Source organism: Zootoca vivipara, chromosome 1 (genome assembly GCF_963506605.1).
Source record: "Zootoca vivipara chromosome 1, rZooViv1.1, whole genome shotgun sequence".
Classification (NCBI taxonomy): Eukaryota; Metazoa; Chordata; class Lepidosauria; order Squamata; family Lacertidae; genus Zootoca; species Zootoca vivipara.
The window spans coordinates 99,787,542-99,810,084 of record NC_083276.1 but is presented as its reverse complement, the minus strand read 5'-3'; the positions used below and the strand labels follow the sequence as shown (position 1 = coordinate 99,810,084).

At 42.3% G+C, this 22,543-nt stretch overlaps 2 protein-coding genes across 6 annotated transcripts in view; one reads left to right on the top strand and one right to left on the bottom strand.

Moving 5' to 3' along the window:
- GTDC1 (glycosyltransferase like domain containing 1) overlaps nucleotides 1–17,142 on the top strand; it is a 340,919-nt gene extending 323,777 nt beyond the window's left edge. For all 4 annotated transcript variants that reach the window (XR_009558256.1, XR_009558255.1, XR_009558254.1 and 1 more), the window contains 4 exons: nucleotides 679–789; nucleotides 3,029–3,109; nucleotides 6,316–6,407; nucleotides 17,095–17,142. The gene's annotated coding sequence lies outside the window, so the exon portion shown is untranslated. The remainder of the gene's footprint in view (nucleotides 1–678; nucleotides 790–3,028; nucleotides 3,110–6,315; nucleotides 6,408–17,094) is intronic.
- ARHGAP15 (Rho GTPase activating protein 15) overlaps nucleotides 5,107–22,543 on the bottom strand; it is a 375,586-nt gene continuing 358,149 nt past the window's right edge. For both annotated transcript variants that reach the window (XM_035130906.2, XM_035130887.2), the window contains one exon: nucleotides 5,107–6,392. In XM_035130906.2, the coding sequence (XP_034986797.2) occupies nucleotides 6,209–6,392 (184 nt within the window). In that variant the 3' untranslated portion in view covers nucleotides 5,107–6,208. The remainder of the gene's footprint in view (nucleotides 6,393–22,543) is intronic.

The window sequence follows — 22,543 nt, the reverse complement described above, 5'->3', positions numbered from 1 at the left end:
TGTATGTAGGAGGTCATGTTTTAGGCTAAAGAGAGAATGCACATGAGTCACAGAATAGGGATTAAAATTTGATCCGATCTATGTATACTCAGAGTTAAATCTCATTGTGCTCCATGGGACTCATTCCCATTGTACATACAATTTCAGCCTGTTTCATGCATGTTCACTTGGGAGTTAGCTCATTGGGTTCAGTGGGTCTTACGTCTGAGTAAACCAAAGGGCAGTTATACTCTTTCCAAAAGGGGGGGGGCTCATGCAGTCTTTTAAACAGCTCAGGACTGCAATACCACAATGACCGCCTCTCCCCATATGAACCAATCTGGACCCTGTGACCATCATCTGAAGCCCTTCTTCATATGCCCCTTCCACGAGACCTGGAGGGTGTCAACATGAGAATGGTCTTAACTGTGGTGGCTCCCTGCTGGTAGAGTGTTCTCCACAGGGAGGCTAACCTGGCACCTTTGTTACATAGCTTTAGGCACCAGGTGAAAGCATTTCTCTATAGCCAGGCCTTTGGATAATTAAACTATATACTGTATGGCCTTTTAAACTATGTGTCATTGTTGTTAGAGTTCACCTGGCTAGATTAGGCGTGGGAAGGGGAGCTGCCACATTTAAAATGATCAAACTTGAGAATTAGAACAACACTCAGCATCTTTCTGTTGTTATCTTCAACAGGCAAATGTTAGCCACGTCCCCAGCATTTGAAAAATACAGCTGCTACGGATGCTGAAGCTAAAACAGAAGCTGAAATGCATTTTTGTACCATTGCTGGAAGTCTGCAACACGGTATGGCTCTACTAAATGCTTTTGTCTTCATCTTGGTAGAAGGGGCTGCCATAGCTGCCAAGTTATCCCTTTTTTTAAGGGATTTTCCATTATGCTGAATAGGCTTCCTCGCGAGAAAAGGGAAAACGTGGCAGCTATGGGGGCTGCTCCTAAGAGTGTGCAGATTGCCCTATTTCAATGGAAGCAGCAGATATATGCATGTACAGGAATGTACATGTGGATCGGCAGTAGAAAATTAATTAGGCAGCACTTAAGAGTGGCTTTTGGCCTCTGACACCCATCAGAAAAGAATTTTCTGGACCACAGCAATTGACTCCAAAACATGGTTCTATGAGAAATAAGAAAGGAAACCATTTATTAATAAAACATTCATTGCGCCACGGGATAAGAGATCTTTCTTTATTGTTTAGCTGGCTCATTTATTGTTGATGTCTTTCTCACTCACCCAAACACACACACACACACACGTCGCTGAATATGCAGAGTACCTCTAAAGTCCTTTTGCATTTTTAATAAGGGTTTGGGGTTTTTTTTATATAAAAAAAGATACTAGTGCAAGAAGAAATTGTAAGCTGGCATAAATACTTTATAGCACGATGGTTTCAGAAAGGAAAGCCCACTGAGGATCGTGGTTAAAAAGAAAAGCAGTTTGGGGACAGAACATATACCTGTGCTGTGTTGAAGGTGTCTTCCCGTATATTTACGGTATATTTCCCCCCCAGCTTCTGTAATTTAGGTAAAAGAAAATGGGTCCTAGCTACAGTAATAGTGTTTGAGTGGAGAAGGATAACCCTTTTCCATCAATAAACAAATAGGAACATAGGAAACTGCCTTCCAGGTATCCACCCACCTGCCTTTGAAAAGTGCTCAAAAAATTCAACTGTCTCAAAGAGCTGCAGCCAAATTGTTGACTGCAGCTGGTTATAGGGAACATATGACTCCCTTATGTTCTTATGGGCCTTGAAAACGCTCTCTCCTTTTTTAGGGGTGTGATCAGCTCACCGTCCCATACACTACATAGCCTAAGCCATGTGTGGTTCTCTGCAACACTGAGAGCAACATCTTTGGCTGGGTGCTTCCCCCAAAGAAAGGTCAACAAGTTCTGGCACCTCTTTTTCTAGAAAAAAAAAAGCCCTGGAGAAGAGCAGTTGAAGAATTCATGGGCCAAAACTAAGAAAGAACCCCTGATCCAAACCCACGGGCAGATTGACAAAATGGCAAAAAGAATGCGGGTTGATGAATTGCCCTCTGTTCTAACACTCAAAATGACCGTGGGCTATTGTTTTGTCTCTGCCACTGAAATAGTTTCATGAATCATTATTGAAAGCAAGGGGGCCCATTGCATTTTACTGCTGCGTTTTAAAGGAAACGAAAGGGTGGTAAGAACTGCTTCACATTAAATAACCTTAAAACTGTGCCTTGTAAGCGAGGAGCGATGATTCTAAATCCACGTTAGAGGTTGCAAAAGTAGAACCAGAGGAAAGAAATGGGATGGGATGGGGAAGATAAGTTAGTGATCTTAAGGAGGCTCGGGGTTATAACAACCAGCGAAGCTTCCTTCCTTGATATCAATAAGCTTTAGAACATAGAGGGATTTAACATATAAAGGTAATAAGTTACACTTGCTAGAGTAGGATTAAAAATGTATGAGATATAAACCTTCCTTCATGCTTAAGGCTACTTCATGTTGAGACAAGATTATCTTGTGGCTGGAGTTTGGATGAAACACCCCCATTGGGCACTCGATGAAGAATCATACCTTTGCATCAAGGCAATGTTTTCACATAGAGGGGGAAGAGAGCAGGGAGAGAGAGAGAGAGAGAAACAGCAGACAGGAGCATTAAGTCATGTGGCTTTCTCAAGGAGCCACTTGTGCTCTTGATGGCTGTGAAGATAACATGCTTCACTACACAGTACAATACTAATCATATGTACTATCATAACAGTACTAGACCAAATAGCAATCCTAACTATAATATCACATATTTAATTAGTGCAGGGATGTAAACTGCTACTTTTGTCTCATTAGCAGAACTGTAGGCTCAATCCTGCCTATAGTTATCTAAGCAACTCCCAATAGCTAATGAGAACTAGAAGAGAGGAGCAAGTTCACAGACTATAGTTTTTGTAGGTGCAAAGGGGAAAGAACAAACACAAAAGCATTTCTGCACAATCAATATTTCTGCATATGAAATCCAATTGTAAAATTACTTATTACCCAGGGCTTTTTTCCCCCCAGCTGGAACTTGCCGGAACTCAGTTTCGTCACTTCTCAGGCGGGTGCCGTTGCCATTGTAAGAGAACAAGGGAGATATTCATGGTGAGTTCTGACACCTCTTTTTCTAGAAAAATAGCAGTGTTATTATCCACTAGCATTTTAGACCTCATGTTTTGTTTTGTGCACAAAAGGAGCACGTCATCATGGGTAGGTGGTTTACTATATTCTAGCCATGTAAGATGTAGAGGTGTTCCCTCTCTCTCTCTCTCTCTCTCTCTCTCTCTCTCTCTCTCACACACACACACACACACACACACACACACACACACACACACTTTCCATCCAGGCAAGCAGGATACATTATTACAACAACAACAGCAGCAACAACAACAACAATTTATTATTTATACCCCGCCCATCTGACAGGGTTTCCCCAGCCACTCTGGGCGGCTTCCAACAGAAAAATTAAATAACCGATTAAACATTAAAAGCCTCCCTAAACAGGGCTGCCTTCAGATGTCTTCTAAAAATCTGGCAGCTGTTCTTCTCTTTGACATCTGATGGGAGGGCGTTCCACAGGGCGGGCGCCACTACTAAGAAGGCCCTCTGCAAGAATACCTTTCAGCCAGGCATGAGAACTTCGTCCCAGCGTGAGAACAGAAATTGTATGCCAGTGGCGCAGCAGCAGCTAGAGGCCCCATTAGTGAAAGCACACCTCTAGTTAATTAAGTTCGTAACTAGAGGTACCACTGTATATGATTATGCCCTAAGAATGCCCATATCTCTGGCAACTGGCCACATTTTACAAACACTGAATGAAAGTTGTTGCAATAAGCTAGGGGGGGTATAGGGGTATACTGAATCAAATTACTACTTTTTTTGGGGGGGAATCACCACCTTCTTCTTCTGAGTCCCAGTGGCTGGAGAGCACTTACCCTGCCAAGGACACCCCCCCCCCCACTGTTATGCCTGTAGATGCTGCTGCTGGTGTGCCAATGATGAGGTCAGAAATGAAGCATTTTGAGGGCATTTGTGAGTACATCATGGACACACAGAGTCATAAGCTGCCTTGTTTTCCCGACTCTCTCCTAAACAGGCCCTGAACTATTAATTTCCTCCCATGACAGTCTGTGCTTGCCCTGGCTTCTCCCCTCACCCGAATAGGAAGGCTCTCTTTTAGCCATGCTTTATGTCAGCTCATGGGAAAGCCAAGATTCAATTTCTGGCATGAGCAGTGCAGTTCGGCTGATATTCTGAACATTCTTATGCCCAATTCTTTCTGATTTAATTCCTGTCTGGGGGGGAAATGGAAGTTCAATGAGTCAGTACACACTTTTCGGGCACAATATTATTGATTTGTCTTGTAAACTGCTTTGAGGGTTGGTTCCCCCCCCAAAAAAAAAACCCAATCAAGCAGTATATAAATTTTATGACCTATCTACAAATAAATAGGTAATCTAACAACTTCTTGGGGTTAGTATCTGATTCCAGCCACGAAAACACCCCCTCCCTCTAGTCGATACTAAACATTGCCAAGGATGACAGAACCATCCACATGTTCAGCAAGAAGGTAATCATGCCATGCAGTACCAACCCTGAGACATCTTACAACTGGACATGTGTATCCTAAAGTTTTACTCCTTTCCCTTAAATTGTTCTGACTGGCTACTGCTTGGTGTCTTTTTCCTTCATTCTCACCGTTCTTTACTACCGGTGTGGTTGCTTCAGCAATAGCTTAGTGCTTTTTCACTTGTGGATTCTGTATATCTTACCCATTAATCCTGGTGCTTGTAGTTGTTTAATGAAACAGCAGCATCCTTGTACATTTATTTTCCTTGATGATCATTTTAAAACACAGCTTCAACTGCTTAACAACATAGTAGGCTGAGAAACGGTGTTGAACAATGACATTGTAATTCCTGACTATTAGATTTGATACTTGAGACATATCTCTCATACACAGCAGATTTATGCATTAATCCTATATTGGGGGGGGGGTTAATTGCTCAAAATATTTGCTTCTAGATCTGCATTTTCACACATTTTATTTACATGGTTTATTTTTCATTTTATGAACAAATCGATAGCCAGGCGGACTCTTTTACCACACTGGATTAGTTTTATTTATTCTCTTTGAACTTGATTAAAAAGCTGTCAAACATAAGTCTACATTTTATCAGCGGAATACTTTTACAAAACAGGATAGGGGATGTGTATAGCTGGAAACATACATTTCAGAATAAAACAATATTTGATATATTCTAGACAGTTACCCTTTTGTTTATCCATGACAACTGAAACTAACCATCAAATGTATAAATTGATTCAAGTCTAGCCAAGTAATCCTAAGGGCATATGAAAAGGCTTTTTTAAAAAAGTTCTTTCTAGATGAATTTAATGCAGTTCACCAATAAAGCATCTTCGGGAGCATAATAAAAATTTCTACAAAACATGACATAGCTGGGGAAAGAGCAAAGTCGGCTAAAGTGTTGGAAAATTCAAAATGGATGTTGTATTCAAAATCAGCAATTGGGTAACTTGATGCACTGCTCCTGTTGCATTTGAAACAACGAGGCTTGGGGATTAATTTCATTCTTAAGTTTGCAAATGAAACATTTACAGCACCCCCAACCTATGATGATTTAGGCCTGTGTGAAAATCTATGACAATGCTTTGAACCTGTAGCTGTCATAAATGAGAAGAAGCATTCAACGTGATCATTTTCCGCACAAAAATCATTTTGAGTGTACGTACCTGCTATTAGGTGATAGACTGCATCACTACACCAATTTAATTGTTCCAAAAGCCAATTTAAACCCATTAACCTCCAACCCTCCTTGTCTGGGAGTGCCATTGCATATGCCTCTAAGCTATCTTTCATCTGGATTTGGCCATATTGTCAAATCCCAGCTGTAAAATGAAGGCATGCAAAATGGCAAAGCCCGGGGGTGGGGGTGGGGGAGTGCTGGCAGAGAATGATTCATTCAAAGGGTTAATGCTGAGTACATATAAGCAAATATTGACAATGTATTTTTATTCCAATGTTTGGAAATTTAAAGACAAAATTGTCATTAAGTTTTCACAAAACGAGGCATCTGTCACTTGAGGGGGAAAGAAATGTTTCAGAAAGATGTTTACAGAAATGTAAAAATATTAGATTCAAAGACAGATGTGAATATATTCAGTAACACTCCCTGTCTGTCAGTCTTTCTCGCAGTCGAAGATCTTGGTGTACTCGCTTAACATTAGCTCAACAATCTGGTTTTGGTATAGCATGTTCACTGCCATGGAGCCTGTCTCTTTTTCAGGCCGAAGGAGCGTTGGTCCAAAAACTATCCCCAAACTCTGCTGTGACATAAGATTCACGTTCTCCTTGGCTGCTATCCTGGTGGCAAAAAAGGTAAGGAATTGGTTAAAAAATGAATTCAACTAAAAGAAAAGAAACTTCACTAAACAGAAAATGCAGTGGCGCTCTCATTTTTCAGTGGTGCTTCAATTATAACTAAAATCTTGATTTAATTATTAGAGAGAATGAAATAGAAGTGAGAGGGGAAAAACTGAATTGTTGGCAATATGATGAAAATGGCCCATCTTATGGTGGAAATGATATTTTTGGATCTAAGATAGTGGATAAACTCTATATTATTTCCTCTTAACAGGCACTGGAGCCCTTTCTTCATATTGTCCAAGGTGGTATTTTGAAACATGTTTCTTCCCCTTAATGTCCTTTCTCCTGTGGGAGCAGATCACTGTAACATAGGCAATTGTCTAGACATGACCACATGCTGGTTTATAGAGCCAGAGCTTTAATCCAGAGCCACTTCTTCACCTCTGCTGGGCCACCTTTCATAGAGAGCCTGAAGCTGCAGGTGGATTGGGCCCGGCCCAGCACCCAGATCAAGTGGAGTGGGAGCTGCAGGGCGAAAATAGTTTTTAACATGATGAAATATCTTATTTCCTAGGGGAGTGCACTGAGCAAAATAGAAGCCTCTTCCTAGCGAGGGGGTGCCACCCGCCACAGACCTGCAATAAGTTGGGTCCCCAAACCAGGATGTGCATCTTACCAGATGTGCTCCTGCATGTGACTCACAGAACCGAAAAGACACCTTTTTTTCAGGGCGCGATTGCAGCATCCAAAATGGCTGCCATACTCTCTCACACGAAAAAATGGGAGTCCCGGTTTTTACCGGGATATTTGTGGGGGTATGAAATTGTAATTGTTTTGATGAATTCATTGTTTGAGTTATTCGTATGTTATCTGTGTTTGATATTACAGTGTTTACAATGCTCCCCACAATGCTGTGGGTATTATTGTGAGCTACCTCGAGCTCAATCTAGTAATACAAATATTAAATCACCAGGTGTTCAAGGAATGCTTGTCATAGTGTTACTGATGTACCCCCGCCCCCATGTGGCCACAGGAGTGACGGTAACACAACTCACTGCCATCTTCACTGGCCCCCCCGGGAGATATTTTAACATTGGGTGGGTAACAATGTTTCTTTTGAATGAGATTGCATTCTGTGTAAATTAAGTTGGTGGTAGGGCACTGTGGATGGAATTGAAGCTTGGCTCCCATCAAAAGTACAGTGGTGCCTCGCTAGACAAATTTAATTCGTTCCAAGACTCAATTCGTCCTACGAAAAATTCATCTAGCGAGTCCCGGTTTCCATAGGAATACATTGAAACTTAATCAATGCGTTCCTATGGGCTCCGGGGGGCTGGCAGCGGCAGCGGTGCTTGCTCTCTTGGCTCGGGGAAGGTAGGCAGGCGCTTACTCTCTTGCCTGCCTGCCTTCCCCGAGCCAAGAGAGGTGTGTGCCAGGCAGGAGAAGCAGAGGTTCCTCTGCTTCTCCCCACCCACACCGCCTGACAGAGCCGGCATAGGACGGGGGTTCGGAAGCCCCGTCAAATGCTGGCTCTGTCGGGCAAGGCAGCGGGGGGGGGGAGAAGTGGAGGAACCTCCACTTCTCCCCGCCGCCTGGCACAGACACAGCTGGTTGCCGAGTCTGCCGCCGGGGCTTGAGCAAGCAGCGCCCGCTGCGCTTCGGCTCAGTCACCCGGTGCCGAAGTGCGGCTGGCACTGCTTTCCCAAGCCCTGGCAATCAGCGCCTGCCATGCTTCAGCACCGCGGGACGGAGCTGAAGCGCGACGGGCGCTTGCTCGCCTAGGCAGATGGCAACAGCCCGGGAAGCTGCCGTCTGCCTCCCCAAGCCGAAGTGCCCGGCAAACACCGCAGCAGCTGGCAGTCCCCCACCCCAAGCGCTGCACCCGGTGCGCTTCAGCTCGGGGGACTGGCAGCTGCCGCGGCGCTTGCCTTCTCCGAGCAAGCGCCGCGGCAGCCGGCAGTCCCCCGAGGCGGGGGGGGGAGGCACAGATCCCGGGGTTCGGAGAAGCGCTTCTCCGAACCCCAGGATCTGTGCCTCCGTCAGCGGCAGGGGAGAGGAACGACAGGCAAGAAAGGGCTGCTTTGTTGCCTGTCGTTCCTCTCCCCCCCCCGCCCGACAGAGCCGGCATGTTCTGCTGGTCTCCCCTCACTGCTCGCAGCAGAGACCAGCGGAACAAAAAGGGGAACCAGCTGCAGCGCGAGAAGAAGGCAGAGGAAGATCAGCTGACAGGTGCTGACAGCTCATCTTCCTTTGCCTACTTCCCAGCTACAGCTGGTTCCCCTTTCGCCAGAGGAATACCCTGCAGGTTTTCTGATCGGAGGTTTTTATGGCCACACTTCGCAAGACAAAGCAGCGGCCATAGAAAACCTTGTTGTATAGCGAGGTACCACTGCTCACCCACTACTAAAATGCCATTCCGGGCCCCCATCCCGGGTCTGGCCTGTATGCTGCTTACTACCCCATGAGTGTTCCAAAATTCATTTAGAGTGCTAAATTCAATGGGGGCCTGGGCTGCTAGATGGTGTTTTGAGCCCAGTATGCTATTTGCAGTCAGGTTGTCTTCTAGTGATGCAATATGACCACTACAGTGTCACAGAATTTTTATTTTCTTTTTACATTCTCCCCTTAAAAAGTGTTAACATTTGAATTGCCCCAAACAGCAATAACTTACAGTGTGAATGATTGCTGATAAACGATTGTTAGCACAGTTCAAGCAGCAAGGCTTTCAAGAGTTCTCAAGACAATTCCGTTTAAATGATAGGGATTTAAAGACAACCTTCAGTAATGCAACCTAAGACATTTTGGACACCCTTACATTTATAACTAAGAGCTGACGGCTCAGTTTTATTTCTCATCCATTCATATGGTACAAGAAACAAATTTCTCTGCAAGGCATCTTATCCAAGAGACATCATAAATGGACACTTTTAAAACAAAAATTCCAGAGAAATCAGTATAGCTACCACCTTGCAGCAAGGTAGGGAGGGTCTGGCCTTTAATCTTCAGCAATTTTGTCTAACATGAGGGAGTGCAGTAGATTCACCAGCTGCTTATGAACTGCACTCCACACTATGGCAGTGCCATTCTAATATGTCTGTCATGCTCCACTGAACAGCTTCAACTTCATATAGAGATGTTTTATTTAAACTATGTATGTAAGGTTGCTGGAGTAGAAAGAGTTTACTACGAAAATGTTATGAGTGCACATATATCACTAGCAAAGAATGGGCCTAAGGCTGCAATGCTATGCACTCTTACCAGGGTGTAACTCCCATTGAACTCTGTTGGACTTACACTATAAACGTAAGCATAAACTATTCCACTGAAAGGCTTTATTTTAATGGCACTTCTTTATCTTTAAAAATAATTTATTGTTCTACTAAGGGGACACGGATGACAAATGGTATCTACAAGATGGCAACCTGCAACTGACTGACTCTGCTAACCTACCAAAAAGGCTTTATAAAAGATAGATTTCTTTCTGCCCTGAACTATGTTTTCTAGTTTAGAAGCTGCTGCAAATGGCAATAGAAGAAGAGGGGGGGAAATGCTGTATCTGTTCCATGCCTTAGAGAAAGGTCTCTTATCAAATCAGTGGGTGGGGTCATGTAGTGAGCACTGCCTTGTGATGGAAGCCTGCCAATCTTCCAGTTTACCACATTCCCTCAACACACGAACTCATTTAAGGCTTTAAAAAAAATATTAGAAAAAGTCACATATAAATAGGAAGCATTATTGGAGTACAGTCTCATGCCTGTAGCCTTGGTGTCCATTACAAAAAACACACTCCATATGGCACTAATCAGACGGGCTTAATTAATAGTTTCTTAAAATATAACATCTTTATCATAAATGAAATGGAGGCTTCACAAACAATTGTGTGGAGTATGGTAATATTAACTCTGCTCTGCTAATCTGGGTACAGGTTGAAGATGTAACCAATTGGAAAGAAATGGTGCCCTCTTTTTGTCCTGTTTGCACCTGCCACTTTCCAATATGCAGGCAAGTCTTTGTGTTGGGGGCAGGGGAAGTGCATACTACTCCTGTGTAGTGCAGGATTGTTTATTACAATCAACTAACCATTAATACAAAATCACAGGCTCGGTAAAACAGACTAAAGAACTGACAATCGTAATAGATCTGAGAGAGATGCTAATGTTTTAAAACATTGGCACCTCAGCAACCAGAAGCACCATAACCAGACACTGGAAAGACCTATCAGGAATAAACATGGACCATTGGTACCAAATAGTATGGGAAGCAGCCCTACTAGAAAAATTAACCAATAAGTTGAAACTGACACTGGGACAAATAGAAGAAGACGGCTTCACCCCGGTATGGTTTCCCTTTATCACATACACAGCCCAACAAGACAACGACAAAAACCCACCAACAGCATACGAATCCATATGGTTAACCTGACCCACAACACTCACCCCCTTGCTCACAAACAAAACAAAGACCACCACAGCTAACCACAAAGGAACAACCAGATCCTAGGCCAACCCCAGCATCTCTCACCAACAAAGGAAAACAAGCGAACAACAGAGAACCTATGCAAACGTCGCTGACAAGAAAAAGCCCACCCCACCCCACCCACCCTCCCTCCACCTACTATCCTTCCCCTCCCCTCACCAATGTCTCAACAAACGAAACTGAGTTGTAAAAATGTTAAGAGAGACATTGCTCTTATCTTTGTAAACCAAGAAAATCCTTAATAAAAATGATTTTAAAAAAACAAAAACATTGGCACCACCAAGAAAAATACTCAAGAGGGGTTTCAAAGGACCACCTGAAACCTGCTTTACAAGAAGACAAGATTATATCTTTTCTTACCTAAGACAGCACAACCATTTTCACCTCAGTGGGATTACAGGTACAATACCTAGCTTTAAAAGGATGTATAGCAAGGAATAGCAACTGGGGTGTCCCAAAGTTCAGTCCTTCTGGATTTAGGTGCTGCAGGAAATTTCCAAAATAACGAAACAGGTAATAGAAGCAACTCCAGAACTAGCCCTATTGAATATCTTCCACGACAACAACAAGCAAACATGACAAGGAACTCGTAAGAGGTAAAGGTAAAGGACCCCATGACGGTTAAGTCCAATCAAAGACAACCATGGGGCTGTGGCGCTCCTCTCACTTTCAGGCTGAGGGAGCCGGCATTTGCCTACAGACAGTTTTTCAGGCCATGTGGCCAGCATGACTAAACCGCTTCTGGCGCACAGAACACTGTCACAGAAATGCCATTTACATTCCCACCGCAGTGGTACCTATTTATCTACTTGTACTGGTGTGCTTTCAAACTGCTAGGTTGGCAGGAGCTGGGACAGAACAACAGGAGCTCACTCCATCACGGGCATTCGAATCACCAACCTTCTGGTCAGCAAGCCCAAGAGGCTCAGTGCTTTAGACCACAGCACCATCTGCGTCCCTGAAGACACTGAAAAGACCTATCAGGAGGGAACATAGATCACTGGTATGAAAATGTATGGGAAACCACCCTACTAGAAAAGTTAACCAGCAAACTCAAAATAGCACAGGAACAAGCAAAGGAGCACACCTTCACCCTGATATGGTTCCCCTTTATCACGTGCACACACAAAAATGACCTATTCCCTGACCCAACAACCTAGTCCCCCTACACACAAACAAGCCACACTGCAATTAACTGAATGAAACCAACCAAGCTCAGGACACCCTAACCTCTCAAATTATCTAGAAAAATAAATAAAACCATAAAGGACTTATGTGATGCTGATGCAAACACCTACACTAATAGTCATACCTCGGTTTAAGTACGCCTCAGTTTGAGTACTTTCAGTTTAAGTATTCTGCAGACCCGTCTGGAACGGATGCATCCACTTTCCATTACTTTCAATGGGAAAGTTCGCTTCAGGTTAAGTACGGACTTCCAGAACCAATTACACTCATACTTCAGGTTAAGTACGCTTCAGGTTGAATACTCTGCGGACCCATCTGGAACAGAATAATCCACTTTCCATTACTTTCAATGGGAAAGTTCGCTTCAGGTTAAGTACGCTTCAGGTTAAGTACAGACTTCCGGAACCAATTGTGTACTTAAACTGAGGTACCACTGTAATAGGCAATAAAATGAAAGAACAATATCCCATCTCTCTTTCTCCTCTCTTTCCCCCCAAATGCAAGATGTCTATGACAAAAGTATCTCTCACTAAATGTAAACAAACTGTCTATGAATTGAAAGTGGAAACAACATGTCTACCTTTCCCCGTTTCTCGTGTAACACAAAAAACAGGACGCATAGCAAATCTGCCATGTGAAAATCTGAATGTGTCGTCCTCCCCCATCTTGGGGACATGAGGGAAACAATACATGAACCTGCTGGCATCAGACCTACGTGCCACCTGAGGTACCATGTTTCTCATATTATAAGACACGTCTTATATTTATTTTTTTCTCAAAAATACACACTATGGCTTATTTTCAAGGGATGTCTTATTTTTTTCCTCCTCCTCCTGCCGCGGCCGGCATTGCTGCTGCGCCTATCACTATGTCTTATTTTCGGGGTATGGCTTATATTCCTTGAATGCTTAAAAATCCTGCTATGGCTTATTTTATGGGTATGTCTTAAAATATGAGAAACAGGGTATGTCAGGTGAAAAGAGAGGCCTTTTGTGTTGTGACATCCAAAACAAGACTTGCAATGCCCTCTCATAAGAATGTTGACTTTCCCTTCCCCTTAATGGCCGGATAGCAGAAATCTCTTATACTTCAAGGAATGGCTTTTTGAGCTATCAATGAATATTACAGCATCTACTTCCTGGCAAGTTCAGCTTGATGGATTTGGGGTTACAAATATGTCACCTATTCATACAACCATTGGGCACCCCATAGTTGCAGGGAGGAAATGGAATGTGTCCCTTGTCAACCTACGATGAACCATTCATCAGTAGCTGTGAAGATTTCAGCTCCTTTAGCCAACACGTGGCAAAAACCTGAATTCTGTGCATAGCAGGAGGCATAGATAACCAGTTTCCCCCCTTAAGTGGGAAGTCTTTATTATGGCCACCAAGTTCCGAAATGGTCTTGGGAGTAGCCATTTACTCTCACCTAAAGGGTTATACTGTCCTGACCAGAATCACTAGAGGCAAGTGGTCCACATGAGAGGCCTCCATCTTATATACCCACCAAGCTAGAGTAGACTAGATCCTTTCCCCATGAAATACAAATTTTCTAACTACAAAATGTTTTATGATGCAGGGGAGGGGCTTCAGTCATTTGATTTTCATCTCTTTTTATGAAGTAATGCGGTCTACGGTAGGGCACATATGGAGCCCTTAAATATATTTGATACCATATATTTAGTTTGTTCTTCAATCCAGTGAGATACTTTGCCACCTCAACTTTTCATGGAGAGATCATCTAAGACCTCTAGCTTGCCAGGCACCATCTCCACTGGAGGCATTTATTATGCTATGCATACTTAACAATGTTCCATATTAGCCTGCCACTGCTGGACATATCTACATGCACACAAGTATTTTAGAATTGCTTACCCTCTACTTAGCCTTTTGTTTTATTTATTTAAAAGAGTTTAAGTCTAGTTTTCAAGGACGGCTTCCACATGAAAATGCAAAACAACAACAAATATATTACAAAATCCCCAAGCTGTACCAAAATATAAGAATCATAAAACCAGTCGTACTAAAAGAGGACTGATTCAACTCAAAGACCTTGCAGCTAATTAAAACCTTAAAGGACTGCAGCATTTTTTTTTTACTGAAAAGCTATCTGAAATAGATGAGCCATTAATGGCCACTTCAAGGCCTGCAAAGAAAAAGCCACCTGCACATTACATCTGGGTGGGAGAGAGCTCCATAGTCACGGTGGGGCCACTGATGACAAGGCCCCATTGCTCAAGTCCCCACTCCAACCTTTCTGAGCAGACGAGATCCTGCCCACGGAACGATCTCCATGGGGGTGAACCGGCCCAGGCAACCCCTAACCTAGATGATAGTCAATTGTCTATTTTACTTCAAATAGTAGAGTAAGAATATTCCTTGGATTTACAGTTGTGGATAACATAGTTTACTTTACTTGGTGCAGTGCGAGTTGATTAATCTTACAGAAATCCCCATTGGTTCCAATATTCGATAGCTTGACCGGAAGTGGATCTACTATGAAACTTATGAAGCTTACGTTCCAGGGTCCCTAATCCCAGAGGGGCTCCATAAGCAACTTTAGTCCACATTGCTTTAAAATGTTGGGTCTAGTAGACCCATTTTGAGTTGCCCAACTCAAAAACTACAAGGCAGAGCTTTCCAAATTTATTATGTTGGTGACACACTTTTTAGACATGCATCATTTCACAACACAGTAATTCAGTTTTACTAGCAAACCGGAGGTTAAATTAACCCCTTCCCAGCCCTGGGAAGAGTGTGGGGAGCATTCAAGTGACACACCTAAACACTGCAGCTGATACACTAACGCAGGGGTCAGCAAACTTTTTCAGCAGGGGGCCGGTCCACTGTCCCTCAGACCTTGTGGGGGGCCAGACTATATTTTTTTAAAAAAAATTGAACAAATTCCTATGCCCCACAAATAACCCAGAGATGCATTTTAAATAAAAGGACACATTCTACTCATGTAAAAGCATGCTGATTCCCGGAGTGTCCGCGGGCCGGATTGAGAAGGTGATTGGGCTGCATCTGGCCCCTGGGCCTTAGTTTGGGGACCCCTGCACTAACGTGTTGCAACACACAGTTTGGAAAGTTCTACTATAAGGCATAGGGAAATTTTTATTCACACAAGTGACTTTGACCTATGAGATAATCTGGTATAGAAATTTTAATCAAAATATGACATCATGTAGTTATTTTTTGTTTTGTTTTGTGATGATCTGTCATGGAACAACCCCCTGAGAAATGGCAGGTATTAAGATTCTTGGTCACAGTGACTTTTCCATACATTTTCCAGCAAGTTGGGCGTTAGGGGTTGAGAAGTAATCTAAGCTTGAAATAAAATCTCATTTGCAAATATATAATAATGCCAGTTAAATGCATTGTAGGCACAAATATATCTGAGAGGAAAAGTATGATCGCCAAATGGACTGTAATATTTGGACCTCCTATCAATCCTTAAATTGCTATTAATGGCTCAGGATCTCTTTGAAAGCAAGACGTTGTTTTCTTTATGTGGGAAGAAGTTCAACATTCATACCTTAGCTGTGCCAAATGTTCTGGAAAATAACCTAGTTGTAAGATGTCCTGCCCTACAAAATGATAGTGTTAAATAAGCAAGTTAATATGTTACCAGAGGCACAGCCTATTGCAGAACCAAACATGCAGAAACAAATAAAGGACATTTAAGAAAAGCTGTAACATTTTCTGAATTTGTACCAAAAATAAAATACACAATTCAAAACAGCTAGAGAGCAAACCTATTAATCATCCTAAAAATACATCTACCATGCTAACCATTTTTTTAAATGCAATTTATTCTGTATAAATCACAGTTGGTTTAAAATAGCATTTGCTTTCTAAGCTACTCAGTCCCTACTTTTGCTGGCTTCGTAGGTATAAGATGCCATGAAGGGTCTTGGCTGCTCATGGGTGGTTGGGGGGGCACGGGGGGGGGGGGGAGTTAGTTACATTCTTCTCTAGTTCAGATTAAATTCCAAACCAAAGATGTATGAAGATGTTTATATTTGCCTTTCTATTGAAAATGAACACTACATGTCAGGAAGTCTTTCTATTCCAAGCCAAGTGATGTGAACTTTGGCAGCATCTCCACCTCAACAGTTTTATTTCGAAGAAAGTCTCTTTGAATTTGTCTTACCATGGAAAGTATATCAGCTTAAGGCTGGGGGTGCAAGACTGCATGCTTGGCTCTTGATGCAGAAATCCTTGTATGTGGAATACTCTCCGTATCCAGGCCAATACCATCAATGATAAGTAGATCCACTCCACCACTGAAACATATACTGTATCACTGACTCAGGAGTATACCATGCGCACATCTGCAGGATACAGGTTTTTAATCCATGCAACACGTTTTTTCTCCAGAAAGGAGATCCATGTACAGAACTGAATCTGTGCCTGAACTAAGCTTTTCAGAAAGGGAGCCTGAAGAACTAAGGCAAATAGCGTTGACAAGGCCTTATTGACATATTGAATATTAGCAAGTCACAGAGTTCTGAAAGTTCTTATAGAACTTGAAATTCAAACAAATATGTAACTTGTAACTAAGACTGGCCTCCACATCTGAGGAATTGAAAGTGGCCAATGTAACACTAATTAAAATAAAAAAAAATAAAAAAGGCATCTGGGGGAATGCAGGAAGCCCATATAAGTTGCAATTTCTGTTCTGGATAAATTTGTGAAACCATGATTAAAGATAAAATTATCAAGCACATAAAAAGAACAAGTCTTGCTTATGTAAAATCAGCATGGGTTCCAAAACAGCAAGTCGTGGCTTTATGAAGAATAAGGCAATCAATGGCTGCAAGTCCTGTTGGTTATATACTACCTCCATGGTCAAGGCATGATACCAGTTGCTGGGGAATGACGGTAGGATATTCCTATTGCACTTACGTTCTGCTTGTGGGCTTCTGGTCACTGTGGGAAACAGGATGCTTCACTACATAAGGTTTTGGTTTGGTCCAGCAGAGCTCTTATTATGGTTTTCTCCCTTCTGTTCTTTTCACGTTTCATTGCAGGATCGAAGGATATATCTCCAAGCTGCTCAGTGGAGAGTTTTCCCACATAACATGGACATTCTTGGTGGCATGCTCCTCATGATTTGCTTCACTTAATTAATACAATGGGATGGCTGAGATCAGCAATAAGGCTGGAACCCCAATAATGGACCATGCATACAAGTGGAAGGAGCTTAGATCCAGAGGTGCTTCTTCAAAGAGAAGTCTGGAAGGGAGAAGGAGGTGATTTCTGCCAATTGCTCTTTCCCCCAACAGCCACTCCCATTCTCACTTCTCACCCATGCTATTCCGCAGTATTTCAGAGCAGATTTGTGGGGAATTGGTACAGGGAAGCTCAGTTCAGCTGGAATCCTGCATAGGCTCATGAGCTATGTGGCCACTTTGGTTTTGCTCTACATACAATGAGCACAATGGCAGTGCAAAGTAACAGAGGAAGAAAACCTTGGCTTCAGCTAAACAACCTCTCTAAACAGCAAGCGCATGGTGAACAAATGCATGTGAAAGCCTAATTAGTTCCTGGAACCTCTGTCATGTCTAATGTAAGCATATGCCTCTGTTCAGTCATTAATTAACCCTGGTGAGAATAAATGGCTTCCTTCTGAACATTTTCTTCCACTGGTAACCGGATTAAATGCTAGTTTGCATTCCCTGGAAAAGCACCAATGCCTCTTCCCATGTGGAACCCTTTGTCACTTGGAAAGGTGTTCCGATTGGCTAAAAAATCCTGTTTGACCAGTTGTGCAACTCTGCAGTGGACAACTTCTTGTTATTGCTGCTAACAACTCATTACTTATGTCCCTTTGTCATTTAGTGTCTCCCAGAATGTCATTTAGTGTCTCTTACAAAATTCAAGAGCACTCCATCTCTCACAAAACGATCCTTTCTCTTAGCAACTGTCAACCATCAGGAAACCTCTTTCCTATAACTGAGCATCCCCCGGACACCAAAATTGTTTGGCTTCTTTGATTCCCCAGGAGGCTGCTGTAGGTGTGTCTCTTTTATTCAAGCTATCTCAACGCCATAGATGCCTAGGACAGCAGACCTCTCTTCAGTTACAGCTAGATCCATTCTCTAGTCTCCTCATTCCATCTTCTTGCCTCTCTACCATGTTTGTTGTTTCTCTCGGGTTAGTCAGGACCTCTTATGGAAACACCAACTTAGGTTTCTCCCTTAAGGAAGCTTTCTGTTTTTGGAACCACTTTAGGAGGGTTCTATGAAAACCAGCACTAGTGACAAACTATGAAGGCATCTGCCCATTCTATCCACTGCTTGATCCTTTTTTCCTGATTGCTCACTATCGAAGACGCACAGGCAGATTGGCCACCAACCAATTTGTGCCCAGCCACAGTCTTGCACCTGCAGGCAGCGGTTCTACTCAGGGACCCATCTCCTTTCTCTCTCCCTTCCTTGAGACAGGAAGTAACTTAGCATTTCATTCCATCCTACAACTTGCACCTTTCCAATTTCCCTACTCTTGGTGCCTTCTTATCAGTATGTTCCCCAAAGGGGGAGTCAAAACCTAATAGCACCTCCTCACAGAAGCTTTGACCCAACTCTGCATTTTTGTTGTGCTCACATTAACCAATCTAGGGTCAATGTTTTAAAGTATTGTTTTTCAACTTACTTTCTGGGGATCCCAGAATGCCTTGGAAGCTTGTCAGAGATTCCTCATGAGAAGATCAACAATTGCAGCATTCCCAGAAGAAAGAAACGTTAGACATAATCTAAGTGTACTATTGGATCAAGCATGGTGATGGGAAGACCCAACAGGCCTGCACAATGCCCTCCTTGGACTGCGTGGGAAACGTCCACCTATTTCTTGTTTATACTGTCTCATTTGTTTGTGGAAGGACAGATAATTAGAATCATAGCTGGTTTTATAACCTTTGGCCATGGAGCTGTTGAGCTTATTTGTTTTTCATTCTGTCGTCCAGTCTAGTGAATAACATTGCCTATGCACAGCTGATAAGTATATATCCCAGTAGGCAACAGATACTTCTCTATGAATTCAGCTTTAAGTTTTGAAATTTACTTTCATTCTTTTAGTTCCAGACTGCCTGAAGCCACATTTCCTTGCAACATTAAAAAATAAAGAGCACTTAGGTAACAATCTGACTTTGAATCAAGAACTGCGAAAACAGAAAGCTTTATCATCAACACAACACATCCAAAAATGTCTTTGTAAAATAAATCAAATTATATGAGTTAATTGATTCCAGGGAACATCAGCAACTGCAGGTGGAAAACGAGTAACAGGATGTTTATTAATGAAGGGCTATTAATCAAAATTGACAATACCAATCCTTGTTCCTTTAAATTTCAGTGCTACCTGCACTGGACATGGACATATTTGTTTCCTTTCTAAATACGGATTTGTAAGAAAAAGAAAGATTAACTCTTGGGATTTCAGTTGGAGATAGAAGGCTGTTTGTTTAAATGCTGAAGGAATATCCTAAATCCAATTTGACAGGCAAAGGCAAAGATGCCAGGGGTAATTAATTAGCACTTAATTTAGACTACAGAACAACAGGATATGGAATTGGTGCTCAGTGCCATTTCCCCCTAGGCTCCATCTCATGGGGGTCAAGAGTGTGGCTGTTACATCGAAGGTCAGTAAATAAATTGGGGAAACACATTGAAACTGGACTTTTCACAATAGATATCCTTCACTGTTTCTACTGCCTCTGGCAATCATTGACAAGAAAAGGGCTGTGATTGGTGAATAATGCTGTGCAGACACATGATTTGAGCAAGGTAGAGTATGAACTCACATGTCACATTGTGAATCATAACCTAGAAGCTTCCAACAAAAAGAGTTATCCCGGAAAAAGTCAGTATTAGGGAGGAAAAGCAGCTGGGAAGATCAGAGAAACCTGTGACAGGAGAACAATTTCATTTTTTTACTTTCCTAGATTTGGGGAAATAAATTTTGAAAAGAAAGGAGAAAGGTGGAGGTTGGGGGAGGAGGGAGGAGGGAATTCAATCTGTATTATATCTCGGTTATGACTTCTCATTACTATCCTCAGAAGGTGCACAGAAGGTATTGATGATACATCTACATTATACAGACTAGTAAACAACATTATACGCAATATGACAGGAAGCATAGGAGCTTGCCTGGTCCACAGTTTCAGCATGACTGAAACACTATTCAGAAGTTTCCTCATAAGTGATTCCAATTAATTAATTAATGATCCAGAGTTCTAAATCACATGTGGAGTAAAGAAGGCCTCCTGCAGGAGCAGTCCAGCCACTGATTCACCAAAGGTGTGGAAGCTAGCGATGGATGGTGATGCATTAGAAGGGCCAGGTCCAGGGAACACCTATCCACCCTCCTCTGTCATACAATTCGGGGTATAGGTGGGGTGGGTAGGGTGGGTGGTGGTGAGATGCTAGGGCTAGGGTTCAAAAGAATCTAACTAACAGTCAGACAAGGGTTAGTGATCATTCGTCAGATTTACAGTTTTATACAACACCGTAATGACTCGTATATGAAAGGACAAATATTTTCCATTCATGTAACATCTTGCTGGTTTTTCATCTAACACTCCAACTTTAATTATATGATGAACACAACCTGTATCAAATTATGAATATGTTAACATATTGAATGAGTACAAGAAAAATAAGCACCAGATTTTTTTTTGTTATGCCATACAGGCACACAAAGGTATAGTAAAAGAGAGAGAGAGAGAGAAATCTGGTTTCCTTGACCACATTGTCATAATATACATATAGAACTGCTTATTGAATCCAGGCTGTGTAGGCAGCAGAAAGAACCCTGGCTCCATGCCCCCACAATGCATGGCCACAACAAAGGGCAGGAAAAGAACAGACTCTTTCATTCCATCTTTCTAAGTATTACCAACACAAGGGCTAAAACATTACCTCTGTCTGAAGTGTATCTATGTATCCATGCATAAGTTATTAACTAGGCTCCCTGAGCACTGTTGCTGAAAGTACTAATATATTCAAATTACATTCCAGCTACTGCAAAAAAGGCAGTACATCAGACAAATGTATTAAAATCACTTCAAACAAAAGGAATCGTGGTTTTTTCCCCCAAAATAAAAATAAGCCTCCACCCTTTGCTTAGCTTAAAAAGCCATGGAGCAATTTTTAATAATATGCAAGAACAAGGTCTTATGGGACAGAGTATCGGGGTCGCAGCTTGAATGTGAAAGGTAAACTACTGACAGGTAAACTATAGCTCATTCTGATACTGGAATTATGTAATTCAAACTGTTTGCAGAGCAAAAGGGAAGAAGGGGAAAATATGAAGCTGGCTGAAATTCAAGCCTGTCGTCTTTGAACTTTGTCCCAGTTCAGAACACACTGGGCCAAATCCAGGGGTTTGGCTGTGAACACCATAAAATCAAAAGGGCTTGTAAAAAAATGGTTTAACCTCATGTTCCCTTTCCTCTCGGTATAATCGTTTTAAGCAGTACTATTTTTCTAGAATAAAGAGCAGAACTCACCATGAACACCTCCCTTGTTCTCTTATAATGGCAATGGTACCCACTTGAGAATGCTGGAACTGAGTTCTGGCTGGTGAAAAAACCCTGACTTTAAGGTAGTGCCTTCTATCTTGCCCTAATGAGAATTTTAAAAAAACCTATATATGCTAATGATGGGAAAGCAGCAAAGTCATGTCTGTGTAGTGACAAGTAGGAGCGGTGAGTGCTGTTTCATACCATCCACCCCAAAGAGATGCTTTTTCCAGGGTGAGATCTCGGTGCAAAACTTTGCAAGATCACAATGCCAAAAATGGCCTCTGTGTTCTGGTGCACAACAAAAGAAGATGTCCCAGTTTTTCCAGGGCACTTGTGGGGGTATGCTTTTGCACTCAGGCCCTGTTTCCGGCCTTCCCATAGACACCTGCTTGGCCACTATAAGAAAAGGATGCTGGGTCAGATGGGCCATTGCTCTCATCAAGCAGGATTCTTTTTAAGTTCTAAGTAGTCATACTAACAATACAAACATCAACAGTCTCCTTTAAAATGACAACTAAAACTACCATAAATATGCAGATTCTCTCTTTCTCAGTGTGTATAAAGAGACTCTCAGGAGTTCCATGCTGGCCTATATACCTCCAAAACTGAGCCACAATTCTAGACAACATATCAAAGTATGTTTATAAACATAGCTTTGTAGAATATTAATGATATGCAAAACTGCCTTTATAAATGAATTTCGATATGTCACATAGGGCAGTCTAACAAAACATATGACAAAGCTGAATGGAGTCATCAAGCCATATATTGTCATTCCCTCTCCCGTCACAGTCCCATGCATGCAGCAAAACCAGGAAGCGAAGGAAGCCCACAAAAGGCTACTGCAGTTGGCAGCATTTGGATTGGTAGATAGACGGATAACAACTTTACAAAGTTCACATCTGCTCCAAGTTTTGGAAGGCCCTAAATCAGGCATAGGCAAACTCTGACCCTCC